Source organism: Lipophrys pholis (genome assembly GCF_963383615.2).
Source record: "Lipophrys pholis genome assembly, chromosome: 3".
In the NCBI taxonomy this organism is placed as follows: domain Eukaryota; kingdom Metazoa; phylum Chordata; class Actinopteri; order Blenniiformes; family Blenniidae; genus Lipophrys; species Lipophrys pholis.
In genome coordinates this window covers 37043126-37067806 of record NC_137627.1, presented here as the reverse complement: position 1 = coordinate 37067806, position 24681 = coordinate 37043126, and the positions used below count along the sequence as shown (strand labels likewise).

Sequence of the window (24681 nt, the reverse complement as noted above, 5' to 3'; positions counted from 1 at the left end):
AGGGTGAATGTAGTGAGAGAGAGAGTGGTTGGTTGTGGTCAGAGGGTGAATGTAGTGAGAGAGAGAGTGGTTGGTGGTGGTCAGAGGGTGAATGTAGTGAGAGAGAGAGTGGTTGGTGGTGGTCAGGGGGTGAATGTAGTGAGAGAGTGAGTGGTTGGTGGTGGTCAGGGGGTGAATGTAGTGAGAGAGAGAGTGGTTGGTGGTGGTCAGGGGGTGAATGTAGTGAGAGAGTGAGTGGTTGGTGGTGGTCAGGGGGTGAATGTAGTGAGAGAGAGAGTGGTTGGTGGTGGTCAGAGGGTGAGAGTAGTGAGAGAGTGAGTGGTTGGTGGTGGTCAGGGGGTGAATGTAGTGAGAGAGTGAGTGGTTGGTGGTGGTCAGGGGGTGAATGTAGTGAGAGAGTGAGTGGTTGGTGGTGGTCAGGGGGTGAATGTAGTGAGAGAGTGAGTGGTTGGTGGTGGTCAGAGGGTGAATGTAGTGAGAGAGAGAGTGGTTGGTGGTGGTCAGGGGGTGAATGTAGTGAGAGAGTGAGTGGTTGGTGGTGGTCAGAGGGTGAATGTAATGAGAGGGTGAGTGGTTAGTGGTGGACAGAGGGTGAGAGAGTGAGTGGTTGGTGGTGGTCAGAGGGTGAATGTAGTGAGAGAGTGAGTGGTTGGTGGTGGTCAGGGGGTGAATGTAGTGAGAGAGTGAGTGGTTGGTGGTGGTCAGGGGGTGAATGTAGTGAGAGAGTGAGTGGTTGGTGGTGGTCAGAGGGTGAATGTAATGAGAGGGTGAGTGGTTAGTGGTGGACAGAGGGTGAGAGAGTGAGTGGTTGGTGGTGGTCAGAGGGTGAATGTAGTGAGAGAGTGAGTGGTTGGTGGTGGTCAGAGGGTGAATGTAGTGAGAGAGTGAGTGGTTGGTGGTGGTCAGGGGGTGAATGTAGTGAGAGAGTGAGTGGTTGGTGGTGGTCAGGGGGTGAATGTAGTGAGAGAGAGAGTGGTTGGTGGTGGTCAGAGGGTGAGAGTAGTGAGAGAGTGGTTGGTGGTGGTCAGAGGGTGAATGTAGTGAGAGAGAGAGTGGTTGGTTGTGGTCAGAGGGTGAATGTAGTGAGAGAGAGAGTGGTTGGTGGTGGTCAGAGGGTGAATGTAGTGAGAGAGAGAGTGGTTGGTGGTGGTCAGGGGGTGAATGTAGTGAGAGAGTGAGTGGTTGGTGGTGGTCAGGGGGTGAATGTAGTGAGAGAGTGAGTGGTTGGTGGTGGTCAGGGGGTGAATGTAGTGAGAGAGAGAGTGGTTGGTGGTGGTCAGAGGGTGAGAGTAGTGAGAGAGTGGTTGGTGGTGGTCAGAGGGTGAATGTAGTGAGAGAGTGGTTGGTGGTGGTCAGAGGGTGAATGTAGTGAGAGAGAGAGAGTGGTTGGTGGTGGTCAGAGCAGCTGTGGCTTCATACGGTACATTCGTCCCCGACCAGAAAACCCAGCAGCAGTTCTACTTGTCCTCGTGTCCCGTCCTCCTGGACCATACTCTGAATGTTTCTCTCTACTTTAGTACTGAGCTCAGGTAAAGTCAGTAAGGCCCCGTTTACACGACAATGAATTAGAGTGTATCCGCAAAACTTTCTTCACTATTGGGGGGTCCGTTTCCACGACACCGGTGTTCTGATCCACTGTGTCTGCAAAGTTTTTAATCCGGCTCCCAAAGTGGAAAGATTCTGTCACAGTGCTAATCCCTCCTGCAGAGACTGATGGAGGCTCCAGAGCCTGTTACTGCTCACCCCCCCACCCCCCCGCTCATCCAGTTGTAAACAAACATGGCGGCCCCGTAGTGGTACGACCCGTGGCGGTACGACCCATAGCGGTACGACCCGTAGCGGTACGACCCTTAGCGGTACGACCCTTAGCGGTACGACCCGTAGTGGTACGACCCGTAGCGGTACGACCCGTAGCGGTACGACCCGTAGTAGTACGACCCGTAGTGGTACGACCCGTAGTGGTACGACCGGTAGCGGTACGACCCGTAGCGGTACGACCCGTAGCGGTACGACCCGTAGCGGTACGACCCGTAGCGGTACGACCCGTAGCGGTACGACCCGTAGCGGTACGACCCGTAGTGGTACGACCGGTAGCGGTACGACCCGTAGCGGTACGACCGGTAGCGGTACGACCCGTAGTGGTACGACCCGTAGTGGTACGACCCGTACCACTATGACCCGTAGTGGTACGACCCGTAGTGGTACGACCGGTAGCGGTACGACCGGTAGCGGTACGACACGTAGTGGTACGACCCGTAGCGGTATGACCCGTAGTGGTACGACCGGTAGCGGTACGACCCGTAGTGGTACGACCCGTAGTGGTACGACCCGTACCACTATGACCCGTAGTGGTACGACCCGTAGTGGTACGACCGGTAGCGGTACGACCCGTAGCGGTACGACCCGTAGCGGTACGACCCGTAGTGGTACGACCCGTAGTGGTACGACCGGTAGCGGTACGACCCGTAGCGGTACGACCCGTAGTGGTACGACCCGTAGTGGTACGACCCGTAGTGGTACGACCCGTACCACTATGACCCGTAGTGGTACGACCCGTAGTGGTACGACCGGTAGCGGTACGACCCGTAGTGGTACGACCCGTAGCGGTATGACCCGTAGCGGTATGACCCGTAGTGGTACGACCGGTAGCGGTACGACCCGTAGTGGTACGACCCGTAGTGGTACGACCCGTACCACTATGACCCGTAGTGGTACGACCCGTAGTGGTACGACCGGTAGCGGTACGACCCGTAGCGGTACGACCCGTAGCGGTACGACCCGTAGCGGTACGACCCGTAGTGGTACGACCCGTAGTGGTACGACCCGCGGTCCATATTCTAGTTCTATGGTCCAGATCAGTAGTTTAATAGTTGAGACTCTCCCTGAGATCATCCGGTTCCTCATCAGTCCACTAGGATGTCAGGTTCTCTACATTTTCTTCACCTTTACAGAGTTTTGTTCTCTGCACACGTCTGTGTAGTTTCATTACAAAATCAAGCAACAGCGCCCTCCAGTGGCCCGGCAGACTAACTACACAGTGGTCTCTGTGTCTGCTGCTGCAGTGGAAACTCTTTTATTTAGCGGATTGGGTGTCAGGTGAAACGTTGTGGTGTAAACACGGCCTATAGTGGGAGACTTTAACATTCATGTTGACAATGAGCCTTAGCATAGCATTTAGCTCGTTACTGGACACAATGTGATTTTCACAGAAGGTGAATGAACCCACTCATTATCTTATTCACACTGATGTAAATTTTGATATTCTTTTATTCATATATCTACGCATTCATATTTTCTTCTTTTACTTTTGTATGTGATCAGGAAACGTGGTCTGTGTTGTCTGGCTCCTTGGCCTGGGATCCTCATGCCAGGAAGTCTAGCTTAGGTCCAATGCCAGGTCATATCTCATCCTGTCAGGATGTCTGGAGGATAGAAGAGCCCCCTAGTGAAGCCAGATGGTATGTTGGACTCATACTATCGGTATGTGATGTAGTTGTGATGCCACCTGATTTGATACTGAACATTTTTATCCAAACAAAGAAGTACTTTTGGCAGACTGATCCCGCAGCTCTCTGCAGATATGGGCTGTGATTCTGATCCTATCCATTTTATATTAAAACCTTTTTATGCAAGCAAGAAGTATCAGCAAAGTTATTCTCATTCTCTCATACCCAAATCACATCAACACGTTTGAACTTGTCCTCACTTATGGTATTGACATTGATCAATTAATGGTTTTCCCCCAGATGGAACAGCAGCCTTACTTTGCTCTACACTTGATTCCATTGCTCCCTTGAAGATAAACACAACAACCCAGAGGAGGATAGTTCCATGGTACAATGGTAACGAGAACTTTAAAGAAATCAGCAGGAAAATTAGAGAAGAAATGGTACTGAACTCAGAAGTATTTCGAACAGCCTGGAGAGACAGTTTGTTAATCTATAAAAATCCCTTCATAAAACCTGAAATACCTCCTATTCCTCTTTAATAGAAGAAAACCAGAACAATCCTAGATTTCTCTTCAGTACTATAGCCAGGCTGACAAAAAGTCACAGTTCTGTAGAACCTCATATCCCTTTAACTTTGAGCAGTAATGACTTAGTAAACTTCTTTAATGACAAAATCCTAACTATTAGGGATCAAATTAAAGACTCACTGCCCAGTGCAGTGGCGGATCGATCAACCACATCTTCAGACTAGTTAGTGGAGCCAGTATCCAGTTATCCAGGTTCCACTCTATAGAGCTCGCTGAGTTCTCCTCAATCGTGGCTTCATCTAAACCAACAACTTGCCTGCTAGATCCAATCCCCACTAACCTGTTTAAAGATATTTTCCCCCTGACTAGTACATCAATACTAGATCAGATTAACATATCTCTAATAACAGGTTATGTACCACAAGCCTTTAAGGTTCCTGTTGTTAAACCTCTTCTTAAAAAAACAACCTTGACCAGGTGTCTTAGTAAGTTACAGGTCAATATTCAACCTTGCTTTATTTCTAAAATCCTACAGGAAGTAGTTTCAGTCACTGAGTATCAATATCCAACCTTCTTTTATTTCTAAAATCCTACAGGAAGTAGTTTCAGTCACTGAGTATCAATATCCAACCTTCTTTTATTTCTAAAATCCTACAGGAAGTAGTTTCAGTCACTGAGTATCAATATCCAACCTTCCTTTATTTCTAAAATCCTACAGGAAGTAGTTTCAGTCACTGAGTATCAATATCCAACCTTCCTTTATTTCTAAAATCCTACAGGAAGTAGTTTCAGTCACTGAGTATCAATATCCAACCTTCCTTTATTTCTAAAATCCTACAGGAAGTAGTTTCAGTCACTGAGTATCAATATCCAACCTTCCTTTATTTCTAAAATCCTACAGGAAGTAGTTTCAGTCACTGAGTATCAATATCCAACCTTCCTTTATTTCTAAAATCCTAGAAAAAGTGATTGCAAGTCAGTCATGTGACCATTTAAGTAAAAGTAACTTATCTGAGTCTTTCCAGTTTTAGATTCATCAGAGCTCAGAGACTCTCTGATCACAGTTATTGATCATCTTCTCTTGGCCTCAGATAAAGAACTGGTCTCTGTTCTGGTCCTGCTAGATCTCAGTGCTACATTGATACTATTGATCAGAACATTGATACTATTGATCAGAACATTGATACCATTGATCAGAACATTGGTACTATTGATCAGAACATTGATACCATTGATCAGAACATTGATACCATTGATCAGAACATTGGTACCATTGATCAGAACATTGATACTATTGATCAGAACATTGATACCATTGATCAGAACATTGGTACTATTGATCAGAACATTGATACCATTGATCAGAACATTGGTACCATTGATCAGAACATTGATACTATTGATCAGAACATTGATACCATTGATCAGAACATTGACACTATTGATCAGAACATTGATACCATTGATCAGAACATTGGTACCATTGATCAGAACATTGGTACCATTGATCAGAACATTGGTACCATTGATCAGAACATTGATACCATTGATCAGAACATTGGTACTATTGATCAGAACATTGGTACCATTGATCAGAACATTGGTACCATTGATCAGAACATTGGTACTATTGATCAGAACATTGGTACCATTGATCAGAACATTGGTACCATTGATCAGAACATTGGTACCATTGATCAGAACATCCTATTACATAGGCTAGAACACATCATCAGGCTTAAAGGGTTATATGTGAGTCCATGTAAAGGAAGATGTTTTTTTAAAAGGTAGAGTGAAAAATACAAGTTTTTTTAAAAGCCCGGCCTCAGAAAGGGTCAATGAAAACCCCTGGAGTTAGAGTCCGGTTATTTATGAACAGTTTTACCTTAGTGTTCGAGATGGAAAATCAGAGGCCAGCCTGCTCACCATGGCGCTCCTCATGGCCGATGAGCTGGACAGCTGACGAGTTGATGACTCAGCTGTCCACAGGAGAAGTAGCACCCCTCCTGCAGACAGCGTTGTCTTGTGACAGTCAGCCTGTCTCCGCCCTCCTCATCTGCTCATTCAGACACAAAACTGGTTGACTTGAATGCACAACTCAGAAATCCTAGTCATTCATCTCAAAAGCTTTACTCAAAGTTCAAAAAATACAAATAACAGAAGGCAATCACAAGGAGAATAAAAATACTCCAAAAAATATCTCAAGTTTGAAAAACATAGAAATCCACTACTTGAATAGAATGAGACAAACTGGCAACAAGACAAGGGGAGACAAGGACTATTTATAGATGAGGTGGGTGAGAACAGGTGAAACCAATAAGGGGCAAAGGAGATAATGACAGTGGGAAGGAAGTCAGGTCTGGATTGAGAAGGAAAATGTAAGTGCAAGTAAGTGCATGCTCCAAAAGGTTTAACATGAACCTAAACTAAGGCATAACATGAAACAGGAAGCATCAAGACACCTGAAGAGACAAAGACAGAACTTGCCATATTGGTCCTGGTTGTTTCCTTACTACCAAAATCCATTTGGTCACTAAGAGTGACTCAGTATTGGTTGTTTGTTCTTCTCTGTTGTGGAACTCCTGACTGAGAATCTCAGACTGGGAAAGTCAATGTCAATTTGATATCTCCGCTTCAAATCAATTCAATTTCACTTTTAATTCTTAAAACTCACTTTCATCAGATTTCCATTTTAGGCAGTGATTTCTAGGATTTCTGATGTTTTCAACATTGTAATTCTCTTTGTTATATGTTGTTTTTTATTGTGAGGCACTGTAACCATGGTTTGGTAAAGTGCTTGGTAAATAAAGTTATCATCATGCAACCCTCAAATGGCTACTCTGTTTTCACGTGATGTCCCTCAAGGTTATATGTGTCATTGATCCCCAGTACAAGGGTGATGTGATTGTCGGAGCAGGCCGTTCAGCACCACCTTAATGAGCCCGACCTCATGTGTCTGTGCTGTGAGAGTCAGTGTCAGTACCAAGCCAGCCTGAAGAGCAGAGGAAGAAAGAGTTCAGAGAGTTGGAGCTCAGTGAGAGGAGGAGGTGCTCACTGTGTGCTTTAGTGCTTGGATGACAGCGTCTTTGTCTCTATATGATGAATGTTTCAGTGTAACAGCTGCTTGCATTGCTGGTTGATGATGATGATGATGATGATGATGATGAACTCCACCCAGACTTCATTCTTCACTTTGGGTGCTTACTATGACACGGGGCTTCTGCGATATTTGTACTTCCTTATCATCTTGTCTTTGTATGTTTGTATCATTGGAGCCAACGTGCTGCTGATCCTGGTGATCTGCGTGAACAGGACCCTGCATGAGCCCATGTACCTGTTCCTGTGCAGCCTGTTTGTCAACGAGCTGTACGGCAGCAGCGGCCTGTTCCCGCTCATCCTGGTCCACATCCTGTCCGACTCTCACACCGTGTCGGCGCCGCTCTGCTTCCTGCAGATCTTTGTTATCTACACGTATGCTTGTGGTGAGTTTCTGAACCTTGCTGTCATGTCGTACGACAGATACCTGGCCATCTGCCGTCCTTTACAATATAAGAGTCAGATGACAAGTGGGAAGGTGGCCATGCTGATATCGGTCACCTGGCTCTTTCCTGTAATTGCAATCATAGTTCTCATCTGTCTGAGTGCTCCGCTGCAGCGTTGTGGGAACATCATTCACAAAGTGTACTGTGGAAACTACTCCATAGTCAGACTGGCCTGCTCCAATACCAGAGTCAACAACATCTACGGTCTCATGTATACCATGGTCTCCATCATCATGCCTCCCGTGTTCATCATCTACACCTATGCAAAGATCCTGAGGGTGTGTCTCTGTGGCTGTAAGCAGACTCGACAGAAGGCGCTCAGTACCTGCACGCCGCATGTTGCCTCCATTCTTAACTTTTCCTTTGGCTGTTGTTTCCAGATCCTCCAGAGCAGATATTTCAAAGACAGTTTGCCCAGCATGCTGGATATCCTCATGTCGCTCTACTTCCTGACCTGTCAGCCACTCTTTACCCCGGTGTTGTACGGCCTCAAAATGTCCAAAATCTACCGGAACTGTAAACAGCTTCTGTGTGCAGAGAAGTGACTGAACTGCTGGTGCATCTGTTTGTGCAAACAATCTACTAATATCTACTAATATCTACTAATATGAAGCTTTTCTCTGTTCAGACAGCTGAGTGTCCCCCAGGGTTAAAACGACTGTGTATTATTTCTGTTGAACATCAATAAAGCAGATAACAGACATCCCACTGCAAGATTTTTCCACACATTAGTTGTATGAGAGGGGACAGGATCATGCAAACTTTATCTGATCAGTTCTTGCTGCATTTACAAAACAAAAATACAAAATAAAATCCTCTTAATCCTTCAAGTAGAGTTAACTTTTCACCAAACCTTTTACAACATAGCTTGATAAATTTCCAACTGAAATTTAGTTTATGAAAATGAAATATTGACACTTCATACAAGAAAGATGTCCAGGAGAAATATGTTCATGACTAAAAATGACTTCAGTGCGGAATGTATTGAGATCACAAAGATTTTTATATTAATCAAAACTACCAGCAGCTTCATAAATAAAATCTAAAAAAAGTTTGAACTCTGGATTTTTATTGATGGCAAAAAAAAAAAAAAAGAAATCGACACAACAGACCAAATTTTAATGTCTAAATAACTGTCCAGGTTATTCCTGTCCTCCCCTGTACAGGTTATTCCTGTCCTCCCCTGTACAGGTTATTCCTGTCCTCCCCTGTACAGGTTATTCCTGTCCTCCCCTGTACAGGTTATTCCTGTCCTCCCCTGTCCAGGTCAATCCTGTCCTCCCCTGTCCAGGTTATTCCTGTCCTCCCCTGTCCAGGTTATTCCTGTCCTCCCCTGTACAGGTTATTCCTGTCCTCCCCTGTCCAGGTCAATCCTGTCCTCCCCTGTCCAGGTCAATCCTGTCCTCCCCTGTCCAGGTTATTCCTGTCCTCCCCTGTCCAGGTTATTCCTGTCCTCCCCTGTCCAGGTTATTCCTGTCCTCCCCTGTACAGGTCAATCCTGTCCTCCCCTGTCCAGGTTATTCCTGTCCTCCCCTGTCCAGGTCAATCCTGTCCTCCCCTGTCCAGGTCAATCCTGTCCTCCCCTGTCCAGGTCAATCCTGTCCTTGCCCGTAGTTAGCTAGGACAAGTGCAGGGTTAAGGATTAAAGGGTGAGAGAAGATCCTAGGTTGGAAATATCTGAAATATCTAATCCAAAACTTTACGATTGAATGATTGATGACCGATCACAGATTAGACTTATTGATCCTCACTGAAACCTGATTACAGAAGGAAGAATATAATATCACCACTAAATTCTAACTAGTTGAGATGACAATAAAGACACTGTCCAAAGCTGTCACAGATGATCAATAACCTCTTCAGATTGTCAGTAGAACCTGATTCCAGTTCTCCAGCCTCCAGGTCTTCATAAACCATCATGTCTGTTGGGTCAAATCCCCAAGAGACATTTTCCCTGATTAGCAATCAATACTAGATCAGATTAACTTGATTAGTGATCTATATTAGATTAGATCAACCGGATTAGTAATCAATAGTAGATCTGATCAACCTGATTAGCGATCAATACTGGATCAGATCAAGCTCTCTCCAGTACCAGGCTCTGTACCACAGGCCTTTAAGGTTGCTGTTGTTAAAACGTCCAGTATTGATCAGGTGTTTGAACAAGTTACAGATCAATATCCTTGGTTTCTAAAATGTGTGGGGGGGTTCTGTCATGATCCTGTCATGCTCCTGTGTGTTGGTCAGCCTGTGTGTTGGTCTGCCTGTGTGTTGGTCTGGCTGTGTGTTGGTCAGCCTGCTGTGTTGATCAGCCTGCTGTGTTGGTCTGGCTGTGTGTTGGTCTGGCTGTGTGTTGGTCAGCCTGCTGTGTTGGTCAGCCTGTGTGTTGGTCAGCCTGTGTGTTGGTCAGCCTGTGTGTTGGTCTGGCTGTGTGTTGGTCTGGCTGTGTGTTGGTCTGGCTGTGTGTTGGTCAGCCTGCTGTGTTGATCAGCCTGTGTGTTGGTCTGGCTGTGTGTTGGTCAGCCTGCTGTGTTGGTCAGCCTGTGTGTTGGTCAGCCTGCTGTGTTGGTCAGCCTGTGTGTTGGTCAGCCTGTGTGTTGGTCAGCCTGTGTGTTGGTCAGCCTGCTGTGTTGGTCTGGCTGTGTGTTGGTCAGCCTGCTGTGTTGGTCTGGCTGTGTGTTGGTCTGGCTGTGTGTTGGTCTGGCTGTGTGTTGGTCTGCCTGTGTGTTGGTCTGGCTGTGTGTTGGTCTGCCTCTGTGTTGGTCAGCCTGTGTGTTGGTCTGGCTGTGTGTTGGTCAGCCTGTGTGTTGGTCAGCCTGTGTGTTGGTCTGGCTGTGTGTTGGTCTGGCTGTGTGTTGGTCTGGCTGTGTGTTGGTCAGCCTGTGTGTTGGTCAGCCTGTGTGTTGGTCAGCCTGTGTGTTGGTCAGCCTGTGTGTTGTTCCTCCGTCCTGCTCCACCCAGGAGGCGTAGCGGCTCCAGCTCATCAGTACTCTCCCCTGTTACCAATAACCACTCACTGCTGAAGCTGCAGGCAGCTTTCCACTAGTCACCAGGTCACCAGGTTACCTGCCTAGGTAGAGACCGCTCACCAGTCTAGTTTACCATAGTCTTTGTATTAAGTGTGAACTATAGTGATTTACGTTGTGTGTGAAACCGTTTGTTACCTTCACTTCACCAGACACTCCTTTTCAGTCTGATCCTTGTTTTTCCAGCCGTGTCAAATAAACTGCAGTAGTTTTAACTTTAATCAAAGTGTAAATGTCACAGTTGGAGCTGCTTTTTATCTCATTTTAACTCATTTTAATCTGCAGGATGATTGAGGTGTAGAAGGGTGGAGATCCTGACTGGATTGTCCAGAGAGCAGATCAAGGAGAGTGAAACTAACTGTGCTGTTAGTGGTTCTATTCTCTAGAGCTGCTCTATGTTCTCTCTTTGCTCTTTGTCTTCAGATCTTCCATGATGATGTCATGGAGTCGAGGGTCTGTTCAGACAGAATGAACCTCTGGAAGATGTCGTCAGCATCACTTTCCCTGAAGCAGCAGCTCAAACTGAGGAGGTTTCCTTTCAGGTTCTACCTAACATCAGTTTGATTGGTCTACTTGTCTTCCTCTGTGTTGCAGCAGATGTTGGAGATGCTGAAGGAGATGGAGGAAGTCCCAGGAATCCAGGAGGACCAGAGACTCGTCCGTTACCTTTTGATGTTTTGCTCCCAGAAGTAAGATGATGAATGGAATGGAGGACATCATAGAAGTAGAGTACTCAATACTGTGAGTCTTTGTAAACCTCTCTACCTGCACCTTGTCAAGGTCTTTCAGATCCTCATCATCATCCTGATGAAGGTCCTACAAGGCCTGAGGCAGAGGTCATCATAGCCAGAGGGAGAACGTTCTAACATGTTCTCACAGGGGAACCGACCGGACATGATGAAGAGAGTCTGAAGGCCTCAGGGGAGGTAGTAGTAATCCTATATCTTCCTACTACATCCGGTGATGTAGTAGTAATCCTATATCTTCCTACTACATCCGGTGATGTAGTAGTAATCCTATATCTTCCTACTACATCCGGTGATGTAGTAGTAATCCTATATCTTCCTACTACATCCGGTGATGTAGTAGTAATCCTATATCTTACTACTACATCCAGTGATGTAGTAGTAATCCTATATCTTCCTACTACATCCAGTGATGTAGTAGTAATCCTATATCTTACTACTACATCCAGTGATGTAGTAGTAATCCTATATCTTCCTGTGTTCACCTGATAGTAGAGAGAAGCTGCACTGCTGTCGCTCATCACCATCTAATCTATTGGAATCTGTATATTTACATTTATATTTACATAATGTCTCTAAAATCAAGAATATATTTGTGGTGGGGGAATACCTGCAGGGACAATACTGCAGGTGTAATACTGCAGGTGTAATACTGCAGGTGTAATACTGCGGTGTAATACTGCAGGTGTGATACTGCAGGTGTGATACTGCAGGTGTGATACTGCAGGTGTGATACTGCAGGTGTAATACTGCAGGTGTAATACTGCAGGTGTAATACTGCAGGTGCAATACTGCAGGTGTAATACTGCAGGTGCAATACTGCAGGTGTAATACTGCAGGTGTAATACTGCAGGTGTAATACTGCAGGTGCAATACTGCAGGTGTAATACTGCAGGTGTAATACTGCAGGTGCAATACTGCAGGTGTAATACTGCAGGTGTAATACTGCAGGTGCAGGCAGCCACATAATCAGGGCCAGGCTATTTAAGACAGGTGCTCCCCTTTGTTCTCTCTCTGCTTCCTGGTCTCTGTTCCTGCTGTGGCTGGCAGTGGTTGGTGACCCCCTACCCCCAGGTAGGTGAAGAAGTGGTTGGTGACCCCCTACCCCCTGGTAGGTGAAGAAGTGGTTGGTGACCCTCTACCCCCAGGTAGGTGAAGAAGTGGTTGGTGACCCTCTACCCCCTGGTAGGTGAAGAAGTGGTTGGTGACCCCCTACCCCCAGGTAGGTGAAGAAGTGGTTGGTGACCCCCTACCCCCAGGTAGGTGAAGAAGTGGTTGGTGACCCCCTACCCCCAGGTAGGTGAAGAAGTGGTTGGTGACCCCCTACCCCCAGGTAGGTGAAGAAGTGGTTGGTGACCCCCTACCCCCTGGTAGGTGAAGAAGTGGTTGGTGACCCCCTACCCCCAGGTAGGTGAAGAAGTGGTTAGTGACCCCCTACCCCCAGGTAGGTGAAGAAGTGGTTGGACTCACCCTTTCTTCTTGGTAACTCTTAATAGTTGTAACTGTTTGTTTAAAGCGTGGTTGACTGGGCAGGGCCTGTGTTGCAGCCCTCTCCTCTCTACATTTAAGGAATGAGCTCATGCCCCATACCAGAGGTGGTGAGTAGGGTCGTGGCTCTACAATACATTCAGCCGTTAATATAGGTTAAGCCTGGCTAATGAGGTTTTCCCCTTCCCCAGGTCCTCCTGCCACGTGACCACTGCTGTTTGGTCTTAGTTTGATTTAGTTTAGGTTCCTGTGTTTACCAACTGGGTTACTTTACTTTACTTTCTGTTGTATTGAGTTCTTTACGTTCTAGAGCTGAGTGTCAGGATGTGGAGCGTCGAGGCTCCTGTGGTGAGGTCCCTTCACTTGGTTTTCTGCATGTGAGTCCACACCCAGGGACACTTTGTAGACTGCACCAGTTTGATGTGAGGATTGCTGTGAGCTTGCTGAGTTGCACTAAGGTGAGTAGTGGTGGCACCCCTGGACACTCCTCCCTGTAGTCTGCCTCTCCACACGTGGCGCCGGCCCGGTTTGGTTCTTTTTGTTTTGGATTGAATTTTACATTGAGATTTCTTAACCGGACTTTTATTCCACTGTTTCCTTAAAGAGTTGTCTCTTAACCCTTGTGTTTTCCACAGTTCCAGTCCCTGCTGGTTCGGTTCTGTTTGTTTATTAAAAATAAAACTATTTGATTTACTCCTAAAATTACGTCTCCGTCTGCCGGAATGAACCTGGGTGCCTGTTGATCTATTGTTCAGACACTTTTATAGTAAAATTAGTATTTCCTGGGGTACCATCCCCCAGGTGGCGTTGTTGGGCATTTTTCATATTTCCTTATTTAGGACGCCTCGCCACATATTGATAGAGGGACACTGAGAAGTTAATCCATGTATTTACTTCCAGAGTAACTATTGTACCTCCCTATTATCAGGGGGTCCAAGTCACTGCTTAAAAAGTCTTCAACTAATTCAAAGGTCTTAAAGACCTGCTGGTCCCAGATCTCCCCAGAAGAACTCTTGGTTCTCAGAGTGCTGGCTTACTGGAGGTTCCTAGCTTTTCTAAAAGTAGAATGGAGGCAGAGCTTCCAGCTTTCAGGTTCCTCTGATGTGGAACCAGATCCAGTTTCAGTTAAAGAGTCTGACACAGCCTCTCATGTTCAGGTTAGGATGAAGACTTTTCTATTAAAGTTTCCAGTGAGGGCTGCTTCAGGACACCTGAGACCATTTTCTAGTGAAGCTGCCAGAGGTTCAGACTGCTGGAGGACCGGAACTGAGCTTCTGTCCTGTTTATTCACCTCTATTACATGTCACTATTACATGTCACTATTACATGTCATTATTACATGTCACTATTACACGTCACTATTACATGTCACTATTACATGTCATTATTACATGTCACTATTACACGTCACTGTTACATGTCACTATTACATGTCACTGTTACATGTCACTATTACATGTCATTATTACATGTCACTATTACACGTCACTATTACATGTCACTATTACACGTCACTATTACATGTCACTATTACATGTCATTATTACATGTCACTATTACACGTCACTATTACATGTCACTATTACATGTCACTATTACATGTCACTATTACACGTCACTATTACACGTCACTATTACATGTCACTGTTACATGTCACTGTTACATGTCACTATTACATGTCACTATTACATGTCACTATTACATGTCACTATTACACGTCACTATTACACGTCACTATTACATGTCACTATTACATGTCACTATTACACGTCACTATTACATGTCACTATTACATGTCACTATTACACGTCACTATTACACGTCACTATTACATGTCATTATTACATGTCACTATTACATGTCACTATTACACGTCACTATTACATGTCACTATTACACGTCACTATTACATGTCACTATTACATGTCACTATTACACGTCACTATTACACGTCATTATTACATGTCACTATTACACGTCACTATTACACGTCACTATTACATGTCACTGTTACATGTCACTGTTACACGTCACTGTTACACGTCACTATTACATGTCACTATTACATGTCACTGTTACATGTCACTATTACACGTCACTATTACATGTCACTGTTACATGTCACTGTTACATGTCACTATTACATGTCACTATTACACGTCACTATTACATGTCACTATTACACGTCTGTCCTCTGTCCTCTCCTATGTCCTCTGTCCTCTCCTCTGTCCTCTGTCCTCTCCTCTTTCCTCTCCTCTGTCCTCTCCTCTTTCCTCTCCTCTATCCTCTGTCCTCTCCTCTGTCCTCTCCTCTCTCCTCTGTCCTCTCCTCTGTCCTCTCCTCTGTCATCTGTCCTCTCCTCTATCCTCTGTCCTCTGTCCTCTCCTCTGTCCTCTCCTCTTTCCTCTCCTCTGTCCTCTCCTCTGTCCTCTGTCCTCCGTCCTCTCCTCTGTCCTCTGTCCTCTCCTCTGTCCTCTGTCCTCTGTCCTCTGTCCTCTGTCCTCCGTCCTCTCCTCTGTCCTCTGTCCTCTCCTCTCTCCTCTGTCCTCTCCTCTGTCCTCTCCTCTGTCCTCTCCTCTGTCCTCTCCTCTGTCCTCTGTCCCCTCCCCCCACCCAGCCAGCAGGAAGCCTCCACCTCTGAGTCTGCTTTCTGCAGGTCTCTTCCTGTTAGAGGGACTTCTTCCTTTCCACCGTCGCTCATGTGGATTAGTTGGGTTTTCTCTATTAAAGTACCCTGTGCTTGTATATATAATAAAGAACAATGACATGATTTATGATGGTTTGATTCTTTTAAAGTTGTCTTAGGTATTTGTTGAAGGTTTGTCATGGACATTTCCTCCTTCCTGCTGAAGAAACTACAGTTATTCTCCATCCTGGTCCTTTGTTTTGCTTCATGCAGCCACATTGTCACTGGATGAATGAAGGAGGCAGATCAGTTTAGTAGCTGACCTCTGACCTCTGACCCTGAGCTTCACTGTGGTTACAGCTGACCTCTGACCTCTGACCCTGAGCTTCACTGTGGTTACAGCTGACCTCTGACCCTGAGCTTCACTGTGGTTACAGCTGACCTCTGACCTCTGACCCTGAGCTTCACTGTGGTTACAGCTGACCTCTGACCTCTGACCTCTGACCCTGAGCTTCACTGTGGTTCCAGCTGACCTCTGACCTCTGACCCTAAACTTCACTGTGGTTACAGCTGACCTCTGACCCTAAACTTCACCGTGGTTACAGCTGACCTCTGACCTCTGACCCTGAGCTTCACTGTGGTTACAGCTGACCTCTGACCCTGAGCTTCACTGTGGTTACAGCTGACCTCTGACCTCTGAGCTTCACTGTGGTTACAGCTGACCTCTGACCTCTGACCCTGAGCTTCACTGTGGTTCCAGCTGACCTCTGACCTCTGACCCTGAGCTTCACTGTGGTTACAGCTGACCTCTGACCCTGAGCTTCACTGTGGTTACAGCTGACCTCTGACCTCTGACCCTGAGCTTCACTGTGGTTACAGCTGACCTCTGACCCTGAGCTTCACTGTGGTTACAGCTGACCTCTGACCTCTGAGCTTCACTGTGGTTACAGCTGACCTCTGACCTCTGACCCTGAGCTTCACTGTGGTTCCAGCTGACCTCTGACCTCTGACCCTGAGCTTCACTGTGGTTCCAGCTGACCTCTGACCTCTGACCCTGAGCTTCACTGTGGTTACAGCTGACCTCTGACCTCTGACCCTGAGCTTCACTGTGGTTACAGCTGACCTCTGACCCTGAGCTTCACTGTGGTTACAGCTGACCTCTGACCTCTGACCCTGAGCTTCACTGTGGTTACAGCTGACCTCTGGTTCATGTCCCACGCCAGGCGCCACCTTCCCATGGGCTCTCCACCTTCCTGTGGGCTCTCCACCTTCCTGTGGGCTCTCCACCTTCCCATGGGCTCTCCACCTTCCCGTGGGCTCTCCACCTTCCCGTGAGCTCTCCACCTTCCTGTGGGCTCTCCACCTTCCTGTGAGCTCTCCACCTTCCTGTGAGCTCTCCACCTTCCCGTGGGCTCTCCACCTTCCCGTGGGCTCTCCACCTTCCCGTGAGCTCTCCACCTTCCCGTGAGCTCTCCACCTTCCCGTGGGCTCTCCACCTTCCTGTGGGCTCTCCACCTTCCCGTGGGCTCTCCACCTTCCCGTGGGCTCTCCACCTTCCCGTGAGCTCTCCACCTTAATGTGAGCTCTCCACCTTCCCGTGAGCTCTCCACCTTCCCGTGGGCTCTCCACCTGCAGGAAGGTTCTTAATTGGTGCGATGTGATCTGGGTGACGGTGCTCAGACTGACACCCTGGCGAAGTGGAAGAAATGAATATGATGGTGTTTCCTCCTTCCTCAATCCACTTGCCTCTGGACCTTATAAATACTCTCTGAGCTTTAGTCAGATACAATCTAGTAATCAAGTGGACCATAAACAAGTATGTCGTCAACCACAAACAAGTATGACGGCGCCCTTACGCCGCCATTATTTGATACCGCACTGGCGGGGTTTCAATTTTGAGAATAGTATGGCGCTGTCCGTGCGCCATTATGGCGGCGACCGCTAACAACTATGTCAGCGCACCCGCAAACAAGTATGTCAGCGCCCGCCAGCCACCATCTTGATACCGCACTGGCGGGGTTTCAATTCTGGAGAAGCAAGGTCGCACTGCGGATCATGTACTCTTGCCTCCCACCGACAGTGGCGCTGTGATTGTGCTTTGGAACAAAATGGCGGTGACCTGCAGGAAGCGGCCATATGTCATGTACTACCGCCTCCCACCGAGAGTGGCGCTGTGGTGGTATTCAGAACAAAATGGCGGAACAATGTGGCGGCGATCATAAGAAAGCAGCCATATTGTCGGCCATTTTGGATTCCCCACTGGCAGCCTCTCCTTTTTCTAGGATTTTAGAAATAAAGGAAGGTTGGATATTGATACTCAGTGACTGAAACTACTTCCTGTAGGATTTTAGAAATAAAGGAAGGTTGGATATTGATACTCAGTGACTGAAACTACTTCCTGTAGGATTTTAGAAATAAAGGAAGGTTGAATATTGACCTGTAACTTACTAAGACACCTGGTCAAGGTTGTTTTTTTAAGAAGAGGTTTAACAACAGGAACCTTAAAGGCTTGTGGTACATAACCTGTTATTAGAGATATGTTGATCTGATCTAGTATTGATGTACTAGTCAGGGGGAAAATATCTTTAAACAGGTTAGTGGGGATTGGATCTAGCAGGCAAGTTGTTGGTTTAGATGAAGCCACGATTGAGGAGAACTCAGGGAGCTCTATAGAGTGGAACCTGGATAACTGGATACTGGCTCCACTAACTAGTCTGAAGATGTAGTTGATCGATCCGCCACTGCACTGGACAGTGAGTCTTTCATTTGATCCCTAATAGTTAGGATTTTGTCATTAAAGAAGTTTACTAAGTCATTACTGCTCAAAGTTAAAGGGATATGAGGTTCTACAGAACTGTGACTTTTTGTCAGCCTGGCTATAGTACTGAAGAGAAATCTAGGATTGTTCTGGTTTTCTTCTATTAAAGAGGAATAGGAGGTATTTCAGGTTTTATGAAGGGATTTTTATAGATTAACAAACTGTCTCTCCAGGCTGTTCGAAATACTTCTGAGTTCAGTACCATTTCTTCTCTAATTTTCCTGCTGATTTCTTTAAAGTTCTCGTTACCATTGTACCATGGAACTATCCTCCTCTGGGTTGTTGTGTTTATCTTCAAGGGAGCAATGGAATCAAGTGTAGAGCAAAGTAAGGCTGCTGTTCCATCTACAACCAAGTCAGCCTGAGTAGGGCTAATGCTAATGCTAATGCTAATGGTGTGACAGCTGTTTACTGCTTGATCCACAGATGGAACTGAAGTCAGTATTGATGGGAGTACTTCCCTGACTTTGGCTCCAGCATTGAATGATCTCTTATAGTTCAGTTTATTTTCCGGGGCTATGAAGCCAGTTAATGTAAATTCAAATGATATCAGGAAGTGATGAGACAACAGAGGGCTGTGGGGAAGAACCATTAACTGATCAGGATCAATACCATAAGTGAGGACCAGATGAAGCGTGTGATTAAGATAATGAGTGGGTTCACTTATCTTCTGTGAAAATCCCATTGTGTCCAGTAAAGAGCTAAATGCTATGCTAAGGCTCATTGTCAACATGAATGTTAAAGTCTCCCACTATAAGGACTTTATCTGAGCTCAGTACTAAAGTAGAGAGACATTCAGAGTATGGTCCAGGAGGACGGGACACTAGGACAAGTAGAACTGCACCTGGGTGTTCTGGTCAGAGTCATGAGATCCAGAGTGAGACTTTCAAAGGGTTCTGGTTAGTTTTAGTTCTGGGATCAATAAGAAGACCAGAGTTCTAGATAGATGCTCCTCCTCCTCCTCGTCCAGTTCCTCCAGGGACATGATGGTTAACATGAGTGGTGGGAGTTGCTTCATTTAGGCTGAGACATTCATCTCTTCTTAACCAGGTCTCAGTGAGGGGACAGACATCACATTAGGGATCTATTATCAGATCACTTACCAGTAAAGATGTAGACCATAGAGAAGGAATATTTAACAGTTCACTTCTGATTGTTGTGGGATTTTGTTACCCTCTGGAGGTAGTTTAGATTTTTATCAGATTCCTATGATTAACTCCTCTCCTGTGGGATTCATCTGGTCTTAGATAAAATGGTGGTGGGACAGACACAGTCTCCACAGGAAGGGTTTGGTTGTTAGAGGGTGTTAGAGGGTGAGGGGGCAGCAGGAAGGGTTTGGTTGTTAGAGGGTGTTAGAGGGTGAGGGGGCAGCAGGAAGGGTTTGGTTGTTAGAGGGTGTTAGAGGGTGAGGGGGCAGCAGGAAGGGTTAGGTTGTTAGAGGGTGAGGGGGCAGCAGGAAGGGTTTGGTTGTTAGAGGGTGTTAGAGGGTGAGGGGGCAGCAGGAAGGGTTAGGTTGTTAGAGGGTGAGGGGGCAGCAGGAAGAGTTTGGTTGTTAGAGGGTGAGGGGGCAACAGGAAGGGTTTGGTTGTTAGAGGGTGAGGGGGCAGCAGGAAGAAGGTTTGGTTGTTAGAGGGTGAGGGGGGGCAGTAGGAAGAAGGTTTGGTTGTTAGAGGGTGAGGGGGGCAGCAGGAAGAAGGTTTGGTTGTTAGAGGGTGAGGGGGCAGCAGGAAGAAGGTTTGGTTGTTAGAGGGTGAGGGGGCAGCAGGAAGAAGGTTTGGTTGTTAGAGGGTGAGGGGGGGCAGTAGGAAGAAGGTTTGGTTGTTAGGGGGTGAGGGGGGCAGCAGGAAGAAGGTTTGGTTGTTAGAGGGTGAGGGGGGGCAGCAGGAAGAAGGTTTGGTTGTTAGAGGGTGAGGGGGCAGCAGGAAGAAGGTTTGGTTGTTAGAGGGTGAGGGGGGGCAGCAGGAAGAAGGTTTGGTTGTTAGAGGGTGAGGGGGCAGCAGGAAGAAGGTTTGGTTGTTAGAGGGTGAGGGGGGGCAGTAGGAAGAAGGTTTGGTTGTTAGAGGGTGAGGGGGCAGCAGGAAGAAGGTTTGGTTGTTAGAGGGTGAGGGGGGGCAGCAGGGAGAAGGTTTGGTTTTGAGAACACCGATGAGGATGTAGTTGACAGAGAAGGACAGTAGGGGGTGCTGGTGCTGCCTGAGGAGTCCACGAGGAGGAGGAAGGAGGGACGGTTCCAGAACAAGTTCAAGTTATCAACAGAACCTCGATTGTGGTTCTGCAGGCGGAAGTCAGGGACGTGTTCAGGCTGAACATTCTGCTGAAGCCAGCTGAGCCTCGACCCAGTGTGGGAATGGGCCCGGAGAAAAAAACAGACTTTCCACAGTTACTTCAAAACTTAAAAAGCTCCTTAAAGTCCTTCTTAGTCACTCTGGATTGCCGGTGGGTCGTATCATTAGTACCGACATGGACTAGAACTCGGTGGAAGGAGGGGGGTAGAGAGTGTTAAAGCTCCGGGAGTTTACCCAGGATCAGCGGGACCGTGGCTCCGGGGTGACGGTGTGTGATGGTGTCGAAGAAGAGGATGTTTCTGGTGATGGAGTCTCCTGTTATTAATGTTGTTGGACAGAAGAGAGGACGAGGAGACGGCCGGGCAGCTGGTTCTGTGGTGAGGCTCTCTCATCACGTCCTCCTGCAGGAGTGTCTCATCACTGCTTCCTGCAGGAGTGTCTCATCACGTCCTCCTGCAGGAGTGTCTCATCACGTCCTCCTCCAGGAGTGTCTCATCACGTCCTCCTGCAGGAGTGTCTCGTCACTGCTTCGTGCAGGAGTGTCTCATCACTGCTTCCTGCAGGAGTGTCTCATCACGTCCTCCTGCAGGAGTGTCTCATCACTGCTTCCTGCAGGAGTGTCTCATCACGTCCTCCTGCAGGAGTGTCTCGTCACTGCTTCGTGCAGGAGTGTCTCATCACATCCTCCTGCAGGAGTGTCTCATCACGTCCTCCTGCAGGAGTGTCTCATCACTGCTTCCTGCAGGAGTGTCTCGTCACTGCTTCCTGCAGGAGTGTCTCATCACTGCTTCCTGCAGGAGTGTCTCATCACGTCCTCCTCCAGGAGTGTCTCATCACTGCTTCCTGCTTCCTGCAGGAGTGTCTCATCACTGCTTCCTGCAGGAGTGTCTCATCACTGCTTCCTGCAGGAGTGTCTCGTCACTGCTTCCTGCAGGAGTGTCTCATCACTGCTTCCTGCTTCCTGCAGGAGTGTCTCATCACGTCCTCCTGCAGGAGTGTCTCATCATGTCTTCCTGGAGGAGTGTCTCATCACGTCTTCCTGCAGGAGTGTCTCATCACTGCTTCCTGCTTCCTGCAGGAGTGTCTCATCACGTCTTCCTGCAGGAGTGTCTCATCACTGCTTCCTGCTTCCTGCAGGAGTGTCTCGTCACTGCTTCCTGCAGGAGTGTCTCATCACTGCTTCCTGCTTCCTGCAGGAGTGTCTCATCACGTCCTCCTGCAGGAGTGTCTCATCATGTCTTCCTGGAGGAGTGTCTCATCACTGCTTCCTGCAGGAGTGTCTCATCACGTCTTCCTGCAGGAGTCTGCGGTGAGAAGCAGAGGTCTTCTGACGGGAAGAGGGTCGCTGGTCTGGCTGTCCAGAGAAGAGGGAGGTCGCTCCAGCACTGGTACCCTTCGACAAAGAAGAAGATGCGGCTGATGGGGGTGCAGGAGCCAGTGGAGCGTAATAGTTGGACAGACTGAGTCCAGGAGGTGAGACAGCTGCTCCGGAGCGTCCCTTACGACCACGGATTACCACCTCCGACCATGGCGGCTGAAGGCTGGGGGTGGAGCAGGAGGAGGAGCGAGGACAGGTGGCAGGATCCCACCAACTGTGTCCTGAAGGTCCTGAACGGTGGCGTTGAAGGAGGACAGCTGTTTGGACTGGTCCACGGCCCCGTCCATGAAGCTGGACAACATGGCGTCCTCCTTCTCCAGTTCCCTGGAGAGACGCCAGAGATCATCTTTAAGGTCAGTGACCGTCTGATTGGCTGTTGGAGAAAGATATGATCCTCAGAAGACATGGTGTATTAGGGTGGTGCTGATAGAAGGGAAAAAGGAAAAAAGTAGGGGGGGGGGGTACCGAGCTGAAGGTGAGGGGGCCTGATCAGGCTTGTAACCTCACCTCCTGCCGGATCGGGCATCAGCTCGGCCCCCCGAGTCTGGTCCCAGGAGCCCCGAAACATCTGAACCGTATTTGTTTGCTGGTCTGCTGATCTGCACACACACACACACACACACACACACACACACACACACACACACACGTCCGCACACACACACACACACACACACACACACACGTCTGCACACACACACACACACACACACACGTCCGCACACACACACACACACACACACACACACACACACGTCTGCACACACACACACACACACACACACACACATGTCCGCACACACACACACACGTCCGCACACACACACACACACACACACACACACACACACACACACGTCCGCACACACACACACACACACACACACATGTCCGCACACACACACACACACACACACACACGTCCGCACACACACACACACACACACACACACACACACACACACACACACACACACACACACACATGTCCGCACACACACACACACACACACACACACACACACACACACATGTCCGCACACACACACACACACACACACACACACACACACACACACACACACACACACACACACACACACACACACACACACACAGCTGCGGTAGTGTCATGAGGACAGTGTGACATCACTGAGTGTTAAAAAGAAGCAGAAGGAGCGCCTCAGCCCGGCTGCAGCAGACTGAGCTGCTCAGTTGTTTGACAGAGAATCCAGTCGGACGTGTTTGATCACTGGATAGTGAAGAAGAAGAAGCAGAAGAAGAAGAAGAAGAAGAAGAAGAAGAAGAAGAAGGAGGATGATGAACTCCACTCACGTCACATTTTTTACTCTTTCTGCGTACTTTGACACCGGTCGTCTGAAGTATCTGTATTTCCTGGTTGTGATGTCTTTATACACTTTGATTGTGTGCTGCAACGTGCTGCTGATCCTGGTGATCTGCGTGAACAGGACCCTGCATGAGCCCATGTACCTGTTCCTGTGCAGCCTGTTTGTCAACGAGCTGTACGGCAGCAGCGGCCTGTTCCCGCTCATCCTGGTCCACATCCTGTCCGACTCTCACACCGTGTCGGCGCCGCTCTGCTTCCTGCAGATCTTCTGTGTTCACCTGTACGGCAGCGTGGAGCTCTTTACTCTGGGAGCCATGTCTTATGACAGATATGTGGCCATCTGCTTCCCCCTGCAGTACCACATGTGGATGAGCCTGAGGAATGTGTGTGTGATAACAGCCTGTGTGTGGTTGTACAGTGTGTTGGCCACAGTGGTCATGTTGTCTCTCAGCGCTCCTCTTCAGCTGTGTGGGAACATCATCCACAAAGTGTACTGTGATAACTTCTCTGTGGTCAAACTGGCCTGCTATGACACCTCCGTCAACAACATCTTCGGCCTCTCCTACATATTCACCGTCATCGTGGGTCTCATCGCTATGATTCTGTACTCCTACATGAGGATCCTCAAGGTATGTCTGTCTGGATCCCGTCGCACCCGACAAAAGGCGCTCAGCACCTGTACGCCGCACCTCTCTTCTATCATCAACTTTTCCTTTGGGGCTTTCTTTGAGATTGTGCAGGGACGCTTCAACATGAGCAGCCTTCCCAACACGCTACGGATCTTCTTGTCCTTGTATTGGCTCACATGTCAGCCATTGCTCAACCCCCTGCTGTACGGACTCAGCCTCACCAAGATACGGATAATATGTAAGAGTCTGGGCACCAGCAGGTAGAAGGTGTGTGTGTGTGTGTGTGTGTGTGTGTGTGTGTGTGTGTGTGTGTGTGTGTGTGTGTGTGTGTGTGTGTGTGTGTGTGTGTGTGTGTGTGTGTGTGTGTGTGTGTGTGTGTGTGTGTGTGTGTGTGTGTGTGTGTACAGCACTCTTCAGTCATATTAATGTTGCTGTTGTGATGACAGTATATTCTTATCAATAATATTTGACCTGCATAGACTCATTTAGGAAGCCTGCCAGCTCCACCAGGTGATGGTGTAACGTCTGGGAAACATGCTGCAGACACATTAGCCCCCAAAGGGAAGATGATTCAAACCAGGTGTTTGATGAACATCTGGGATGAGTTGGCAGCTCAGCAAACTGCCGGCGTTTCACTTTAGTCAAGTTGCTGCTTTCATATTTGTTTGCGTTTGTTGGAGGAGTTCCTTCCACAGAACTTCTGGAATGTTTCTTTCCAGAGGCTTTTAGCTGTTTGTAAATATCATTTCTTTTTTTAATAAAAGTTTTATTTTCTTGTTCGTCCAGGTTCTTGTGAAGTCTATTCACAGAAATGTGCT

The 24681-nt window shown here is 47.7% G+C and overlaps 2 protein-coding genes across 2 annotated transcripts; both read left to right on the top strand.

Moving 5' to 3' along the window:
* Nucleotides 1-7130: 7130 nt before the first annotated feature.
* On the top strand, nucleotides 7131-8063 carry LOC308107770 (olfactory receptor 11A1-like; the record flags this gene model as incomplete). Its single annotated transcript, XM_080460261.1, has 1 exon — nucleotides 7131-8063. The coding sequence occupies one exon, from the start codon at nucleotides 7131-7133 to the stop codon at nucleotides 8061-8063; it is 933 nt and encodes a 310-aa protein (XP_080316387.1).
* A 15140-nt stretch (nucleotides 8064-23203) lies between these two features.
* On the top strand, nucleotides 23204-24127 carry LOC308107769 (olfactory receptor 4B13-like; the record flags this gene model as incomplete). The annotated part of the gene is made up of 1 exon (XM_080460260.1): nucleotides 23204-24127. One exon carries the CDS (start codon nucleotides 23204-23206, stop codon nucleotides 24125-24127), a length of 924 nt encoding a protein of 307 aa, XP_080316386.1.
* Nucleotides 24128-24681: the final 554 nt, after the last annotated feature.